This window comes from Centroberyx affinis, unplaced genomic scaffold (assembly GCF_046629955.1).
Source record: "Centroberyx affinis isolate AG114_WGS23_722 - 3 ecotype Tasmania unplaced genomic scaffold, CSIRO-AGI_Caff_v1 ptg000767l_1, whole genome shotgun sequence".
NCBI classification, from domain to species: domain Eukaryota; kingdom Metazoa; phylum Chordata; class Actinopteri; order Beryciformes; family Berycidae; genus Centroberyx; species Centroberyx affinis.
This window is the reverse complement of record NW_027279377.1, coordinates 140,168-158,427: the sequence shown is the minus strand read 5'-3', so window position 1 is coordinate 158,427 and position 18,260 is coordinate 140,168. Positions and strand designations below refer to the sequence as shown.

The window sequence follows — 18,260 nt, the reverse complement described above, 5'->3', positions numbered from 1 at the left end:
TAACACTGAAATGAATAGAGTACAACACACAACATGCACAGACCAAGTCCAGGCTCTTGAGAAGCATCAAACCTCTTTATTCTGCATCAAATTAGCCCAGTGAGGGCGGCCGGACAGGACTACAGAATAGGAGGTCTACAGGCACAGCTAGTACAGTACTGTCTGCGTATATAAATAAAAAATAAGGTCCATATTTCTTTATGATACATCACTGTAGTCCGTGAGGTGGAAGGAGGAGGGAGAGAGGTGAAACAGGAGTATGATATGGCACCCAGAGAGTGAAATCTGTGTTTAAAGTCAGATGGATGGAAACTTGGGGGGGGTGGAGGGGGCTAGTCAGGAAAGTAAACACCAGAGTGAATGGGAGAATGACAAGTAAATGACAGTGAAGAAAAGACATGCTCAGTTCCATCATAACCATCCCACAAACACCCTCCTAACAATACTCTTCACAATACTCTTCAACAACGCAAACACAGGTATTCAGTATAATGTATGTTACACAGTTGAGCAAAAATACAATGATGGATTGAATAAAAATCATTTAAAAGCCCATCATATCCATCCTCTCTATATATCTCTGCCTATCCATTTACAACGAATTAGATGTAAGGACATTTATCAGGTTAACATGAGCTGAATCACAAAACAAAACCTGTCCTCTTCTGTTCCCCAACAATGACAGAAGCGAGTTAAGAGACTGACATCTAGTCTCTTATTAGTTTTATCATCCTGGTTGTTTAAAATCCTCTTTCTTGACTGTCTCTCATGCGTTAGATATGAGCAGGTTTCTGGACTCCACAATGCAATAAAATGAAATGGCTTTGCCAACCGAGGCAGGACAATGTCAATGGACCAAGCTAGAGGGAGAGGCCTTTCTCTAGTCACCATGTAGCCCTTCAAGAGACTCTTTCTCTTTCCATTTCCTTCCTTATCCTCACCTCTTCCCCATCATCCCTCCCTCCATCTACCCACTATGGTCAGGGCTTCCAAAGCTTCTCCTCCATCTCTCCTCTCTCTCTCTCTCTCTCTCTCTCTCTCTCTCCATCCCCGGGTCAGTCCTCGGTGGTGAGGGCCTCCACGGCCTCCAGCAGGTGCAGGGCCAGGCTGTACTGGGCGTGGTTCTCTGGCAGGATCTCGATCAGACGGCTCACCAGCCTGCTGCTCTGGGGCAGGGGCACCAGGGGGCAGCGCAGCTCGCTGGGGTCCTGGGGGACACGGAATAAACATTGGCACAGTATAGGAGACAGTATTATGGTATTACTTGCCTTATGTTTTTTGAACAGACAGTTAACACCTCACCTCTCTCTCACATTCCTCCTCTACTTGCACCTGTTCTTGCACCTGTTTGCTCGCAGAAACTATAACCTGTTCTGGAACGTCCTCAGTGCATTACATAACAGAGTTGAGTGTTGGGTGCCTCACCATAGCCTTGAGCCATGTGCAGAGGGTGGGGGGCAGGCGGGCCAGCAGCTCCATGGCAGCCTGGGTCTGACTCTGACTGTGGAGCAGCGAGTAGCTCAGCCTCTGGCCAGTCAGCACCAGCAGCTGGGAGCCCAGCACGTCCTTATCTTCCACCTCCAACATCACCTGGGGGGGGGAGTCACAGCATTCCATTATATCCTAACAAGGAGCGTGTTTCACATACAGCATGTTTAATATCATGTATTAAATCACTCCGATTTGATCCTCCCTCCACTGGTTTTCCTGGGAGTTCTAGAATTAATTTCAAGACTTGACTTGTTACTTTTAAAGTACAGCATGTTTTAGCCCCTAGCTACGTTACAGAACTTATAAGTCCTTGCAGAGATGCCTCTTGTTTGTTCCACAGTCTAGACTCAAGAGCAAAAGGGACCAAACGTTCTCCATTAGGACCCATATACTGTGAAACCTGCCTGAGGAGCTTAGGCTAGCTGAATCAGTTCAGTCTTTCAGACACTGTTTAAAACACACTTTAATAAACTTGCTTTCTGTTATAATTCTTACTCTTAAATACATTTTTTATTTATTTATTATTGACCAATTTTTATGTAATCTCTTGTTTTTATGTAATATCATTTATGCTCTGTAAAGCACTTTGCTTTACAAAAGCTGCTATTAAAATAAAATGTATTATTATTACTACTAGTATTATTATTATCATTATTATTAAATGTGTGTAACTAATCAACTGGAGACTGATATCAGGAGACAGGTAGCTTGTAAAGGCTCATTCATGGTTCATGCTGAAACAGACACAACGGAGGTCGCATGGTCAAAATGATGTAATCGCAGCCAACTGGGTGTGTGACACATGAGGTCACACCCCACCTGAACTTTTGCCATATTGGACAGGGAAATGTGTGAAACATCATTATAGGATAGTTCAGTATAAATTGCTCACTGCCCCACCCTATATCTGACTTGCCCTACCTCCTCGGCCCTGAGGTCCAGGCCCTGGTTGTAGAGCTCGCAGACCAGGTGTCGGCGGAGGATGTCGGGGTTGACCTGCAGCAGGGAGCCCAGCTCCAGACACAGCGAGGGCCACCAGTCGGCCCTGGGACCGCTGCAGGGGAGGGGGGGGGACCCGGGCCCCGAGGCCAAGCCGGGAGCATCGTCTATGGCCTGCACCCACCCGGTCAGCACCCGCAGGAGGAACTGAGAGACAGTAGGAACGGGGCAAACAGAAAGGGAAGGAAAGGTGTGGATAACAAGGTGTGATGTGTCAATATCTTTCTCTCTTTCTCCCTTTTTTTCTTCTGCGTATCATTCCTCTATTTGGTGTGTTTCCTCCTTTCTCACCTCCTGTCGTAGCGACACCAGGCCTGGGTCCATATCTCCACTGGGCATCAGCTGGATGGTTGTCAGATCTCTGAAGAAAGCGTTCTTACCCTGGGACGACACACACAGAGAGGAAAAGTATTAGTCAGTGCATAAATTTATCCCAACTACTGTGCTTAGTTTCACTTGGTTTATGTCCACAAAAATCTTTATTTCCAGTGCAGTCTTTGTGATACACGGCAGCAAATGTGGAAGCGTACAATGACATCACTACACACACCCACCTAGCCTTGGAAAGTAGCTTGAAAGACAATATGTGTATTTGTGTGCCTGTCTGCCTGTGTGTCTATACAGACCCACTCCTCACCTTGCTGTCGAACAGGCTGAGCGGTTTGACCCGCAGGCTGAAGGTCATGGCAGCATGCAGCAGGGAGGCTAGCAAACAGTGGTGCTGGACCAGGGGGTAGTGGACGCCTCTCTGCTCCAGGGCCAGCTCAGCTATGGAGGCCGGGCCCTCCGCCCCGCACCACGCCTCCTCCACGCCCAGCTCCGGAGGGGAAACCTCCTCCACCCCCGAGTCCGCCTGGAAGGCAAGGGAAGGGAAAAGGTAAGGGTGAGATGAAAAAGATTTATGGTTTTGTGATGCGATTCAGGGGTTAGTACAGGAGTGCAGAATAAAGCACATGCGCAAATTTTATGTAAGCAAGCTATCTAATAAATCAAAAGCATCAAGTGTGTTCTGATGTGGGTCTCTTCAATTTGAACCCTTCACTTCCACTAGACCTAAAATAACACTAGTTGTAGTAGTTTATTATCATTATTATTATTAGTAGTAGTTGGTTGTAGTAGTAGTCACAATAGTAGTAGTAGTAGTAGTAGTAGTAGTAGTAGCAGTAGTAGTTACAGCAAACAAAGCAAAGTTATAAAATGCTATGAAGAAACTAACATACCAAACAATACTAGTGACAACTGATACATTTGAAACAGTAATTTTGAATAGTGAAACGTATTTACAGTTTAGATTTATACACAACTTTACATCCAAGGTGTAAAAGCCAAAGCACCTGATAATGTACGCTCCATGGAGAGCCTCAAAAGTCAAACAAGCCCAAAAATAGATATAGCCTTTCATAGTGCAGTATATGTACCAGAATTCAGTGTAGTATTTAAACCCATGTCAGGTTCAAAAGGAAAACATAATGATGGCAAAGTCCGGATAGCGCTGGGGCCGAAACGCTTCATTCAGCGTTCATGCTCTGTGCTGTATTTATGCGAGGCATTGGTCCATTCTCCATGCTTTGGTTGTGGGTTCTCTTTACTTACGTAGTAATTTATAAAAGATAAAGGGCATTGATTGTAAACCAATAGTCCAGTCACCTCCATGAGGATCTGCAGCAGCTGGACACAGGAGCCCAGGAATGACGTCATGGCTTTGTCTCCCATTCCTACGTCCTACGCACATTAACACACACGCATACATTTATTCACTTTTATAATGTATTCATATTTCAACCAATTTATCAAATCGAATCTATCAAATACCAAAACTGGCATCACATATTTTAATCTCAGATCATCTTTAAGATTCTGTATTAACAAAAATGTATTTACCCGTCGACATAAGCGATCTTTGGGTGCCTTCCCCACCTATGAAAGACAAGATTTTACAATACATAATGCCTCAAAGAATATAACATACTTCCCACAGACACACAGGTATATTGGTGAGTGGTGGCTTACCTTTTCCATGAGGAAGGCTGCTGCTGAGAAACGTTTCACAATGAACGTACTCCACATCATTGAAGCGATACCTGTCAGGACAGTTAAAGTCCCATGAGGATATATTTAGCCGTCGGCATATTTTTTCATGGAAAATGATGGACAGGTTTACTATGAGACTGGTGCTTACATGCGTGCAGTGTTTGATACTCTGAATATGGCTTTAGGTTAACACAATCATAAATATATTCACATGATCCATGCCTTTGCAGTTGCAGTATTTGTCACAGTCGCATGAAGATAAAAGCATTAGTGTGCATGTAAACAAACTTCATGACCCACTCACCTAGTTGGATGTGCGGACTGGAGACCAACTTCAAATGTTCCACAGCCCAGCACAGATATCGCCCCTCCTAGAGAGAGAAAGCAGACGTGAGTCTCGACTTAAGACCAAAGGTGAGTGGGTCTTCAGCGAGTACTGTGATAGCGTAAAATGAATAAACTTGTCTGTGTGTGTCTGTGCACCTCGGGGTCTTTGTTCCACTGCACCACGTACTCCCAGCAGCAGTGGGCGAAGAGCAGGTCGGGGGAGAGGGAGTCTGGGAAGCGCTGGCACACCGCCACCAACAGCTCTGGAAAAGTAGTGCAGAATGTGTTTGCCTTGGACTTGATTTCAAAGTGTACAGACTGGCGGTGCATGAAATAGGTAGCTTGTTCTGGGAGTCATTGTATGGTCATTGCATTGCTGAAGAGCTGCTGTGTGAATATGCAAACATTATAATACTTTCTAATATAGAGGTACGGAAGTTAAATGAATCAGGTGTAGCAGCATAGTTATATCAGAGCCTGTGTGTTAGTAAATCTGTTGAATGAGGGTATTTTCAAGCATAAGTAATTAAGAGCCCACTGCATGTCAACACCGCAAAACCTGTCATCCAGTCTTCATTCCAGTGGCCAAATCTGTCTTAGTGCTGACCTGCTGTCCTGTTGGCGTCTGTGTCCTCCTGGCTCCTCTCCTTCTCCTTTTCTCCTCCTCCTCCTCCTCTTCTCTGCTCCGGCTGCTCTGAGCTGTCTTCCCCCTCTTTCACCTCTCTCCTCTGCAGAATCTCCTTCAGCCGCTCGGGGGCCATGTCCTGCCTGAACACCCACTTTGCAATGCTGTCGGCCATGCCACCTGGGGAGAGACAGGTGGATGTGAAAGGGAAATATACAAAAAAAATACATAAAGTAAGAGGTCTAGGCACAAACAGAATATGAAAATTCTAGGCCTTCAATATTTCAGGGAACCAGATGCTTGTTTGAAATGCCTACTTTGTAAATATTGCTATGTGGATAAAATGACTAAGGAAGATGGGTGGAAGAAAGCAGGGGGAGTTAGTCAGGTAACTGAGAAAGAAGGAAGGACAGGAAGGGAGAAAGGTAAGAAAAAAGATAGAAAGATAGAATGAGGAAAAGAGGAAAGGAATGAAGGAAGGAGGGAAGGAGGTAAGGAAGGGAGTACAGTAAGGCAGACAAAAATGAACAAAATAAAGAAAGAGATTCCTCAGGATGGAGGGCTATTTCCATTCCCCGCCTACCTCTGCCTCCCTCCAGCAGGGTTTTGACGGAGCACTGTGCTGTAGCGCCCCCTGCTGTTCCCTGGGGGGGGGGCACCCACAGCAGGGTCTGCAGCGCCAGCACATCCTCCAGCTGGCGCACACACACCGCCCACTGCTCCAGCTCCAGGGACACCGCCTCCCACTCCGACTGCAGCTACCATACACACACACAGACACACACACACACACACAGAAAACAGACAAACATAGTGGGTGTGGTGTTAGTGTTTGACTGTATCATCCATTATAGGTGTAAAAGGATGAGAGGAGGAGCATCATTTCCACTGAATGTAGTTTCATTTATCTTTTTCCGTGACTTCCCTCTCTTACACTGGTCTTATCTGCACTGCGATATGTTCATGTGTGTGTCTTCTCTACCTTGCTGTCAGCCCGGCTGGTGATGCTGGCCTTTGCGGCGCGGTGAGCCACCAAGGCAGCCAGCAGGGCGGCAGCAGCACTGTGGGACTGGACACAGGCACAGCGAACCTGCTGCCACCAGGGGGAGACGGACTGCGTGTCCCACGACTCCTCCACCGCACCTGAAGATGGCAGAGGAAGGTGGGGTACCTATTGAATTTTCTCTCATCTTCAATTTTTTCATCTATCAAGCCCATTCAGATTAAATGAAATTAAGATCTACACACATTCAACACACACCTTTCATGTTGCTGAGGGCGATGAGCAGTGTGTGAAGCTTTCTAACAGTTTCCTCTGGTTTCCTCAGCACCTCCTTCTCCCTGTGCAGCCACACACTCAGCAGCAGAGACTGACAGGAACAGAAAGACAAGGTTAAATATGAAATGAATCAATCAATCAATTAATGAAATCTTTAATATATTATCCTCTGCTTGTTTGACATAATTTCTCAATAATCTAATTCCTCTTATTCCTCAAGACCTCCATTCACCAGTCTTTTGAAATCCATTAAAGAAACTAATCTTAATATCATCCTCCTCCATCCATCCATCCCTCCCTCAATCTCACCAGTAGTTGCTGTGGGCTGATGCCGGTCTGCTGTAGTGTGTCACACACCCTGTGGAGCGGGCTTTCTCCGGACAGACAGCCCCAGAACAGGAAGCTCCCTGTACAGGACACACAAGTGCACACCATCAGCCTCCTACACACTCTCCAGTCTGATAACAGTTCTGCATCTGTGAGTGTGTATGAGTCACGTTACATGGCATTACAGGTGTCATTTTGATTGTATCTGAGCTAAAGGTGCTATGTGTAGGATTTTAACATCAATACATTACTACCACATTACCATTTGGGAGCAAAACAAACGCAGGGTGGCGCCAGGGAGGGGGAGGAGGACAAATAGCAACTTCTTTGTGACAGGAAGCAAAGGGGCTTAAGGGAAATGTAGTCTTAATTTTGAGGAACACTAGCACTATCAATACTACTGGGATGAGACAGACACTACCAGTCATGGTTAGTGTATACTAAGGTATCATAATTAATGTGACAATATATTACTTTAAAAATGCTACACAAAGTATCTTAAATTTGTGACTGTGTCAGGGTAAAATATCCAATTATGAGGGTGTGTGGGGGTGAAAATGAAGGTACAAAACATCAGCATGTTAATTTCATTTAACCATCATATAACCAAAGGTAGTACATGTGCCATATCAGTGTAAACATGTAGGTGAGTATATCTGTGTTCATGTTGGCATTACCTAGTTGGTTCCACTCGGCGTCGGCCCCGCGGACCACCTTCACCTCCCCGTCCTCGGTGCACTCCAGCTGGGAGAGGAAGGCGCGGGCTGGCAGGGGCGAGGCGGGCGAGTCCTGGGCGAAGGAGACGCAGGGCCTCGAGGTGAGCTGGGCGTAACGTTGCAGGGTGGGGCCCACGCGGGACAACTCCTCCTCTATGCCTGCGAGGGAGTCCAACTGGGGTGAAGGAAGGACAAGGTGGAAAACAAGCAGAGAGAGAATGCTTTATCATGGGATTACGGGGGATAATGATACAGTTCATGGAGATTATCAAGCAATAGCATAGACTTTATTGGTACATATACCTCAAATCCAATTTCTCAATTCAGAGAGTCCAATTCAGTTTGCAGATGTTCATGTATGTAATGCTTACAGGTTCAGTGTGTGTATGTGTATATTCCCACTGTGACCACCCTTGTTAAAATGTATGCACTCATGTGACTTCAAGACACTTTGGATAAAAGCAACCACCAGATACCACATGGGTGTGCGTATGTGTGTCTGCCTCTCACATTCAGAGCATGTGATTCAGCAGACTGCAGCTGTGTATGTGTGTGTGTGTGTGTGTGTGTGTGTGTGACTCACAGCTTCAGAGCAGGCGTCTGTGTGTGCAGCAGAGTGCAGCTGCTGGATGTCTGTGTAGAGCTGAAGCAGTTTGAGCTGTGAGGAGCAGAGCTGGAGCAACGCTTCATCCACCGCCTCGGGGTCTACAATGGAAAACACACGCAACCACAAAAAGACATTGACACACATGTAACCAAACAATCAATTAAAGTTCAATTCCAACATTACAAGCCACCACTAGTAAAGAGTGCAAGGGATCAAAACCACAGCCAACAGAAGTAGCAAATATTCCTGTGTCAGTATAGGGTCTTTGGGAAGGCGAAGAGTGGTTTCCTTATGCTGTGGCATAATCTTTTCTCCTTCTTGATGAATCAAAACCCTCTTTGAAGTACACAATACTGAAATACACCCGTTGTTTGTGTGATACTCTACCTTGTTCCCTCAGACTGTCATGTAAGGCGCGTGTGATGTTGGTCAGACATGAGACAGGAGCATGCTTATTCGCCAGCAGAGACTCCAAAGCCTAAATGTAAACACAAAGCATGGAGTTAGCAATTTGAATGGTACGCTTTTGCGATGTTGTACCCCTTTATTTGTGTGTGGGCATTTGTATTGATGGTGGCTTCACCTGCTTCTTAATGGCAGGGTGTTTGATGTCCAGCAGCACGCTCTTGGCTTCGCTCTCCAAGATATCTGAGTAGAAGAGATGAGTCAACAGACAGAATAATAAAAATTCAAAGCTTTCCTTATGCAGATCTATAGCTCCGTGTAGCCCCCACTCTCCTGTCTCTTACCAGGCTCCACCTCTCTGCTCCTCAGGATGGTGGTCAATCTCTTCAGCAAGTGCATGTCTTTGGCTCGCTCGCTCTTCTTGTCACTTGAATAGAGAAGACACATAGAAAGATGGGGTCTAGATAATGTTTGGGCATAGACAGGTGCAACCACACCTCCATAAACAACATATTTCTTACACAGTTTGTAGATTGGGGGTCCATGGTAGTCTACAAGTTAGAGAATGAGCTTGTGACTGTGAGGTTGAATGCCCAGATTGCAGAGGCTGAAAAAACCTGGGCAGGAAAGGTAAATGAGTAACACTCTCCCCTCCCTCAACATCTAGGGTCAAGATCTCCTCAATAAGTCTTTTGAGTTAAAGACTGATCTGGGCAACTGAAGATGTAAAAATGTGTGTAACTCTAAGAAAGTACTGAAGATTATATGTGCTCTGCAGACTTTCCCTGAGTAAATCAATGTTAAAAAAAGATTTGTGGTAAGTAATGCTTAGCTTTAGATCATCAGTGCACTTAAACTAAACATCCATGTGTTTTTGGTGGACTGCTATGCTAACATTTGGCTGTGAGCTGTAAAAGATAAGTGATGACTCTGTCATGTTAACAGCCTGGTAGCAGCCCTAGCCATATGGCTGTACCCCACATGTATTTGTTGCCATATACGCAATATTAAATATTAAATGGCCATCAGTTTCCTTTATATTCAAGCTCAATTTGCTCTGTGCCCCACCACAGCTGGAAAATTGCGGCCACAATTAGAAAAATGTGAATACAATGAAAATGTATTATCTGGTCTTAATGTAAAATAAAAATCAAAAGAGAATAATAGCCATTCTCATAGCTTACTGCAACACATACTGAACATGATTTTTGAATGGGTCACTGGCAAATCTCAGTCTCAGAAACTATTAATTATCCCCACCATACATCTGCAAAACATTCTATAAGAAACACTGATTTAATGTCAAATGTGTTGCGTGTGATCCCTCTCTCTCTCCCAATCTTTCTTGTATCTCTCAACTTTGAACTGTCTAATAAAAGGCAAAAATGTAATGAAAATCTTAAAAAAAAAAAATGCTTGCATGACAAACAGCTGATCTGTTTGATCAAGTGAATGTACGTGTGTGTTCGTGTCTATCCATGTACCAACCTGAGGGCCAGATGGAAGGGCACGGTCACCGTCCTCAGTGCTCCGGTGGTGGGATCCAGCAGACACACCTGCTGGGTGTGGAGCTGCCAGCCCTGACTGGTCACACTGTTCACCCCCATCAGACGGTAGCCAGCATACAGCAACCTGGAAGCATATGTACAGTTGCACACACACACACACACACACATAAAGATAAGGAGATAAGGAGATAATGGGTAAAGGGTATGTGTTTGTGTGTTCTTCCTGCCTTGTGTGTGTGTGTGTGTGTGTGTGTGTGTGTGTGTGTATACCTGCATTGTTTGCCCACAGTAAAGGCTCCAACTCGGGGCCCCTGCTGCGTCCCCCACACCTCCAGGATTCCCCTGCGGGGGGCGTAGATGACCAGGAACTGGGCGTGGCGTCGGGGGAGCGGAGCGGAGGGGGAGGACTCTCGATCACCCCGCCCCTCTGAGACCTGCACCCAACCCAGCTGGGCGTCACGGTAACCTGGGGTTGAGACAGACAAATGACTTTAATTTCTTGCCCCCCAGGACCTCATGAATATTTCATACATATGACTCATCCAATTCTATACACACAGATCGCTAGACAGAGTCTCCATCTCATTCTCTCCTTAGTCCTTCTTCTATTCTCGCTCATTTCTCCTCACCCTTCCACATGCGGATGGCGATGCCTCTGGCCAAGTCCAGCAGTGTAACCCGGCCAAAGTCATCTGTCACTCCGGCTAGCGTGTTGCAGGGGGACAGACAGATGGACTCGCCGTGGCGACGAGAGTCTGGAAGACCAAATCTGGAGGAGAGAGGTCAGGACAAAGAGGAAGGACGAGGTTAATGAGGACACTGACAGTGATTAACAAGGTGACAGTAAACACATCGTCTCCCAAGAATGATTCAGTCGTTCTCTGGGCTAATCAGTGAAAAATATGTCCGCTTGTTTTGATCTAATTGTAGCACCTCACTTGGATCAATCAGGATAACCTTGAAAATGCTGAAACACAGTAGTGAAGTGCATCATTTCCCCAAGTTTTGTCAAAATCCATGTGTGATGGAGCAAAGGAACAAACGACTGGAAGGAGACCGATCCATATCCCCCCCACCCTCCCCTACTTCAGTATTGATTAAAATTACGATGGGTGCTAAGAGTTAAGATTGACCATGTTTAAGTTTTTTCATAGTGCAAATACGAACGGAGCACAAAAGAGGACCGGTGCATTTTTGTTGAAAGATTGTGATTGGCTACCTGACTGCCAAGGGTGTGGCCGGCTCCACCTTGGGCTTCTGTTTCTGAGCAGGCTCCTCTTCATTCTTGTTCTTCCATCCCAACCACCCACTGAGGGAGAGAGAGAGAGAGAGAGAGACAGAGAGAGAGAGAGAGAGATAAAGGGACAGAGAGAAAGTGAGCCAGATGAGATGAGTCAATATAAAAGAGAAATTATTTAGGGAGACAGAGTGTATAAAAAAGTAATAAAGAAGAGACAGCAAGAGCGAGTGGGAGGAGGGGGAGACGCAGCAGGAGGAGAATGAAAAGTGTGTCAGGGGAGGAAGAAAGCCACACAAACTCTCTTGTATGGATTAAGCTGGCAGCGAGGGGAGAGGGGCCTATAATTCAGAGTATCGATTGAGCGGCTTTGTTTGGCCGGTGATGTTGCGGTGGTAGTGGATTGTCAATACAGCAGTATTCAGACCCCAAGTGTCTCCTGTATGTGACTGACAGGAAGAAAGTGTTGTCTGGGTGGGGAAGACCACACACACACACACACACAGGTACAAAGACTAAACATTAGATGATCTTATTTGTTTTCTGAATAACTTTCTTAGAATTGTGTTATACAAATGGAGTTGTTGTTAATGAATGTAATCTTGTTTCTACACACATATACACACACAAAGTACTTGCTGGATTCACACAGCAAGTCCTTTACACTCAGAAGCTTGGTTACACACACACACACCTGGCAGCACTGAAGAGGGCGGAGGTGAGTTTGCTGGCCACAGCCAGAGCCACGTGGGAGAGCAGAGGCTGGGAGCTTCCCTAAGGAGACACAGAGAGAGAAAACACAATTTATACTCAACAACACGCAGGAACAACTGCATGTCAGAAAAATGCATTCTTTAACACACTCTCCCTCTTTTGCACTGTGCCTTTACACTGTGTGAGGTTCTTCTGTGTCAATATGTAGTGTGCTACTCTGTAAGTTGCTGATATGTTTCTGTGTGAATGTCACCAAGACAAATCTCTGTATAATTATTATTATTGTGTTTTGGCAAATTCTCTGTCTCTATCTCTCTCTCTCTCTCTCTCTCACACACACACACACACACACACACACACACGCCTCAACCTACCTCTATGGCATAGTAGAAGCCTGTGTAAGGCCCTCCCCCCACGGTGATGTACTGGCTCATGGCGGGGGGGCTGCCCTTGACCGAAGCATGAAACCCCCCCAGGATAGAGGCGTTCTTCATCTGGTCAAACACACACAGCGTCATAATGCCTAACAGAGGGAGGGATGGAGGGAGAGAAAGAGACAGAGAGCGTGGGTGGAGAGAGAGAGGTTAGTCAGGGATGTGGGGAGAGAGAGCGTATCCTCTCTCCTCTCTCCTCTTTCCTTACATTGCTTCTTCCTCCCTGCCTCTTGCCATCTCTTAAGCTTGGATCAGATTTAATGCGTTGCATGCATTACTTTCCAATAGAAGTTCATTCATTTTAAATGACAGAATCCGTTTCCAGCGCATCATTCTGGTGCAGATGCATTGCACTGCGATGAAGGTGTCACAAATACTGAATTTATTCAACTTATGAGCCGATAATGCATGGTGAGAACATTTTGTCAGTGAGTCAGAGCTGCATGACCTACGATGTGGTTCGTCTTGGCTACAACCACTCATCTATCCCACTGCCTCTCAAACTCGCCTGCTGTGGTTTACAATTGCATCTATTTCATGTCAGCTGTGTCTACCCATCCACCTCCCTGCCTCCCCACTCTTCTTTTCTCCCTTTCTCCCTCTGTCTCTCACCCACGCTGCTGTGATCCACAATGGTGTCCATGTCCTGCAGACCCCACTTCTTATAGGCCAGGGGAGGAGGCTGGATCACATCACTGCCTGCTGCCGCCGCTGGAAGGAGAGATTGATGAAGGGGTCAAAAGTGAAAAGTTACATAAACAAATTAAAAGGACTTTCCTTATTAATTGATCATTTTTTTTAGCTGGTAGCCATTACTTGCATTTAGCCACGTCACAAATAGTGACGCTGTCCTTTAATGGTAGCAAGGATCGGCTTAAGCTTCAAAATGCACACAAATGCCCATACACACAGGCAGATACACATGCACACACACACACACTCACAGCACTACTAGATGCTCAGAGAAATCTTGGTGAAGCTTAGCTACTAACCTCTAGAGACGCATAAGCTCTGTGTCTGTGCATGTGTGTGTATGAAAGTAGAAGTGTGTGTGTGTGTGTCAGTGTGTGTGTGTGCATGTATATGCAAGTGTGCGTGCATGTGCATGTTTCCTCAGTACCTGAGTCCCTTGTGGCAACCACTATCCACCCAGTCAGCAAATAAAGAAGACGTTTTCTGTTAACACACTGTAACAACACAACAGACAAGACACATACCCAAGCATGCACGCATGAACAAGCGCACACACACACACACACACACACACACACACACAAGCAGCAATACCTCTTGCCACCTGGTTCCTGCAGGCGCGTAGAGACTGGAAGAGGCTGAAGCCGTCGATGGTGACCAGAGCAGCCGGGTAGAGAATGCTCAACTCCTCATGCTGTGGTCGGATAAATTGATAATGATCCAATTAAATTTAAACATCATTTGTAGTTTTCTCACCAAGCATATCTATACACAGTGCAGACAGCAGTGTACGGTGTGTGTGTTACCTGCTCAGTTACTCCGGGATGACGGGGGATCTCGTATGTGCGACACTTGAGCCTCAATACAGGGTCTTCATTCAGCAGCTGGGCCAAGAGCAGAACCCCATTCTGACGAGACACAATCAATCTTGCATGAGATACTGGCATTCCTGAATATGTAAAGCCCAAATTTAAGGTTTTGATCTTATTTTTTTCAATTGACTATATGAATCCTAGTGAAATTCTGACAAAATTCTGGAAGAGTTTGGCTAGCAGATGAATGTTAAGCTTTTTGGAGCTTTTTTTTACTCCAATGTTAACAAGCACTGCAAATGTTAACAAACCTTTTACAGCTTTAAAATGCATCAAATACTCACGTTAAATAGTAACATTTTCACTATCCCTTGTACCAAAAGTGATGTCAAATGAAATGAAATAAAAATATCTCCATTCCATGCTTTTGTGTTTGGTGCCAGGGCTCCTCTTTTGTTCACATTTAAAATTCTAATCGGGCATTTAACATGTTGACTTGTGCATAGGCTACAATAGAAGTGCAGTACAGAACAGTATGGGTAAAATTGTATTGTACATTTGAGAGATACCTCTGTGTAGAAGCGCACATAGCCAGAAGAGAAACCCAAGACAATACATGTCCAGTCAGGCCGCCCTGTTGAGCTCCTAAACACACACACACACACACACACACACACACACAAGAATAGACACACATACGGGCACACACAAACAAACAAACAAACACACTGTTAAAACCTACTATTATCACAGGTATACATACACACACAAGCATTTTGCACACACTTGCTCACACACACACACACACACACATTAAAAATAGCTTACCTCTTCTGGCTCGCCAGGGGTATACAGATGACGCTGCTCACACACTCTCTGGAGAGAGAAAACACAAGCTCACACACAGCCGGAAGTGATGTCTGTGTGACTCAGTCCACATTACAGTCGTCAGTCTAAAGGACACTGTGTTCACTCACTATCTCAGCCCTCACATCTTTTGCTTCTCCGCAGCCAAGCAACTCTCCTTTTTCAATGTCACCCCCCTTGATTCTCCTGTCAGTTGTCCTCCCATTTAATTCCTGCTTTGAAGTTTCTCCTTTGCACTTTCTCTCCAGTACATTATCTCCCTCCCCAATCACTTGTCCTTTCCTACAACACTTCCTTTTCATTATTTTCCCTTTCAAAATTCTCCTCGCCTCTCTAGCGGCTCCGTCTTTTCTCTTACCCCTCCTCGGTGCTGAGGGTCCCGCTCCAGGACACAGCCAGGGTCATCTCCTCTCTGCCGCTGTCGTCTGTGCGCCACTTGGCTGTAAGATGGAATAAACGACACTGCGTAACCCTTTTGTGTACTTAGAGAAGAGTGTGTGTGTGTGTTTGGATATGTGGAGTGTCAGACCTGAGAGAAAGACGGCCTTGTGTTCGCGGGCCACCACCAGCAGGTCGGAGCAGGGCGACAGGGACACCACGCAGTCCTGCAGCCAGGCGACGCTCTGCCCCGCACCCTCCTCCTCCACCTGCAGAGCAGAGAGGAGACTTTGTTTTAAATCTGTTACTTGGTGATTTAACTATTGGGCGGACAGGAACATACAGAGGTACAAGGAGACAGAAAAAGAGATGAAGGCTATAATGTTTCTGCAGCTCCCAGAAGAGAGAGAATCTTTTTGGTTCTGGGACAAAGGTTCATTCCCGGTCGTATTTCCAACAATAGTTAGCAGTTCAACTTCCTGCTATGGTTTAAAAAAGACACTTGGATTACAATATATGGGCTGATTGTGGGATAATTTGTTTGTTTTAGGGAAACAAGGTAAACATGTGATTAACTTTCATTGTCTTTTGCAAGAAATGGAGAAACAAGATTGGAGGGCCAGTGCTGCTGAATAAATGTAGGGGAAACAATGAAGGCAAATATAAAGGAAAGACAGACCGTGGTGGCAGTGGCAGTGGCGGTGGCAACGGCGGCATCATCCTCTTTGTTTTCGTTGTTATCCCATGCTGACTCCCAGTCAGAGGTGTCCCAAGACAGCTCATTCTCTGCTGGGGAAAAAGTGAACACAGTTTGAGATCCAAATTGGATTCACGAGGTCAAGCTGATTCTGCACCTTGTGCAAAGGTTAGAATTCCCTGCAGGCAAATCTCCCTTCACTAAATTGTTGGTTTCCTAATGATGGATCTAACTTTAAGTTTAATAGTTTAGCCCAGTGTTTTGTTAAACGGTGGCTAGGGACCTAAAAATTGTTCTTAACCTGTTTCTGGTGGGTCCACACATGAACCCACATGCTTTAGTGAACTTACTCTAGTGAAATTCCAAGATGTGACCAAATTGACTCATCTGACGTGATGACAATAGATGGGAAAGACAATAGATGGGTGTGAAATTACAGGCTAAAGCTGTAGTGGCTGGGTGAATGAAAGTGTTGAAACCAATTACTACAAAAAATAAAAGCAACAAAAAAAAACTGCAAACGTCATCCTTCCAAAGCAGAAAAAAAGAGGAGCGAAGGGACAGGAGGGGCAGGGCTGATGAAGGCTGTGCTAGAGGGAGAGAGAGCCTAAAAATACCAGAGAGTGGGAGGACAAGAAAGTGACAGAACTGGAAGCAAAATCAAAGGAGAAATCCCGTTGCCATGGACTTCTAATGTGTGCCGACTGGGTGCAGCGTGCGTGGGTCACTGACAATGCGCTAAAACGCTGAAGCGATGACACATAAGTCCAAATAAATCAATATGAAACGTAGACCTATGCTGTGTATGTGTGTGTGTCGCTCAAGCGCCACATGTGCGCCCTTTCTGTGTGTAGGTGTGTGTGTGTCGGCTCTCTCTTGTTGAGCATCATGCAGTAATCTGCTCAGGTGCCTCGTGTGGGATGACTCACTGCACAAAGGGCAGATGGATCTCTCCTCCTCCCCCTCCTTCACCTCCTCTCTTCTTTCTCTCCATCTCCCCCCCCCCCCCCCCCTCCCCCCTCCCCTCTCCCCTCTCTGTCCCCTGCTGGTGTTGCAGAGCAGAGCTGAGGCTCTGCCCATCACTCACCTTCACAGTGTCTTACCCATGTGAAAATCATCTTCCTCACTGCAGCAAGACAAGCATAACGCTTTAAGGGTAATACTAGCCTGTGGGATCGATGTATGCTGAGTATTTTAGGTAGACAGCTCAGATACGCTTCTATGTGTCTGCGATCAATAATAAGACATTAGAGAAAAAACTGATAACCATTAGCAGGGTTTTGCACTAATGTGGTCTGGGAGTGTACCTGCTTAGCTCATAAGAATTTCCTTTCCCCATCTCTAGAAAACGCTGAGAGTCAGGAAACCACACTGACCCAAGTTGCTGCAAATTCAGGTGAAATTTTCCGGAAAAAACGAACTTTTCCATCCTATTTTGCAGTCGTGCGCTTGGCTTTCTGGCAACCGTTAGCCTACTTAACCTGCACGATACTTATGAAGTGCTGTGTGGTTAGCTAGCTGGACACAGAACCGGACTATATTGGACAGCTGACTTGAGGCATGCCTATCATTTGCCTATCTATCTACCTGTTTGATTCTTCTCCTCCGGTGGCTCGGTTTTCTGGTTCTGGAACAAGAAGTCCCTGACCGTTTTGAGCTCTTGGACCCGACAAAACTCCAACAAGCAGCAGGACATCTCTACCCCGTCCCGTCCAGGACCCCAGTGGACAGGGAATAAGAAGCCAGTTAGCCCGCTAGCTAACAGCAGCAGCAGTCCGGAGGGGGAAAGAACAACGTTGCAGTTTAAACGAAGTCGGTTTGCAAGTCCAGCTATCGAGCTAAACCTATGACAGCCCGTTCGCAAAGTCAGTATTTCTGACTTTTCCCAAATTGTGCCTTATAAAGATATTAATAAGTGGCTGTTATTCTTATTTTTTCCAATATTTGCAGTTCCCACCCTTGTCCTGGAGAGTCTTGTTGATGACACATCGTTAGCATAATAACACACTGATGTACTTCCGGGTTAGATCTTTGTCTCATCCTTCAAAATAAAAGCTGAGTAAGGCGCATAGTGTTTACAAATGAGTACTCAAATTATATGATAGCATGACTT

General features: G+C 45.7%; 1 protein-coding gene across 1 annotated transcript; it reads right to left on the bottom strand.

Annotated features, from left to right (window-relative positions):
• Positions 1-61: 61 nt before the first annotated feature.
• On the bottom strand, positions 62-18,128 carry rab3gap2 (RAB3 GTPase activating protein subunit 2 (non-catalytic)). Its single transcript, XM_071520102.1, has 35 exons — positions 17,735-18,128; positions 16,130-16,239; positions 15,602-15,719; positions 15,431-15,512; positions 15,034-15,081; positions 14,775-14,850; positions 14,200-14,301; positions 13,988-14,087; positions 13,313-13,411; positions 12,641-12,789; positions 12,247-12,326; positions 11,535-11,624; positions 10,945-11,084; positions 10,586-10,781; positions 10,296-10,439; positions 9,152-9,234; positions 8,986-9,050; positions 8,790-8,880; positions 8,379-8,500; positions 7,757-7,970; positions 7,062-7,159; positions 6,735-6,843; positions 6,456-6,616; positions 6,057-6,231; positions 5,456-5,653; positions 5,005-5,111; positions 4,826-4,892; positions 4,501-4,571; positions 4,372-4,407; positions 4,138-4,212; positions 3,128-3,343; positions 2,782-2,871; positions 2,413-2,637; positions 1,426-1,590; positions 62-1,208 (listed from the first exon to the last, which is right to left on the bottom strand). The coding sequence occupies exons 1-35, from the start codon at positions 17,841-17,843 to the stop codon at positions 1,056-1,058; spliced, it is 4,164 nt and encodes a 1,387-aa protein (XP_071376203.1). The 5' UTR covers positions 17,844-18,128; the 3' UTR covers positions 62-1,055.
• Positions 18,129-18,260: the final 132 nt, after the last annotated feature.

Coding starts and splice junctions, on each gene's coding strand:
- rab3gap2 (XM_071520102.1), bottom strand. CDS start 17,843: ATGTCCTGCTGCTTGTTGGAGTTTTGTCGGGTCCAAGAGCTCAAAACG. Junction 5,654..6,056: donor CCTGCTGGAGGGAGGCAGAG/GTAGGCGGGGAA, acceptor GTCTCTCCCCAG/GTGGCATGGCCGACAGCATT. Junction 2,872..3,127: donor TCAGCCTGTTCGACAGCAAG/GTGAGGAGTGGG, acceptor GTGTCGTCCCAG/GGTAAGAACGCTTTCTTCAG.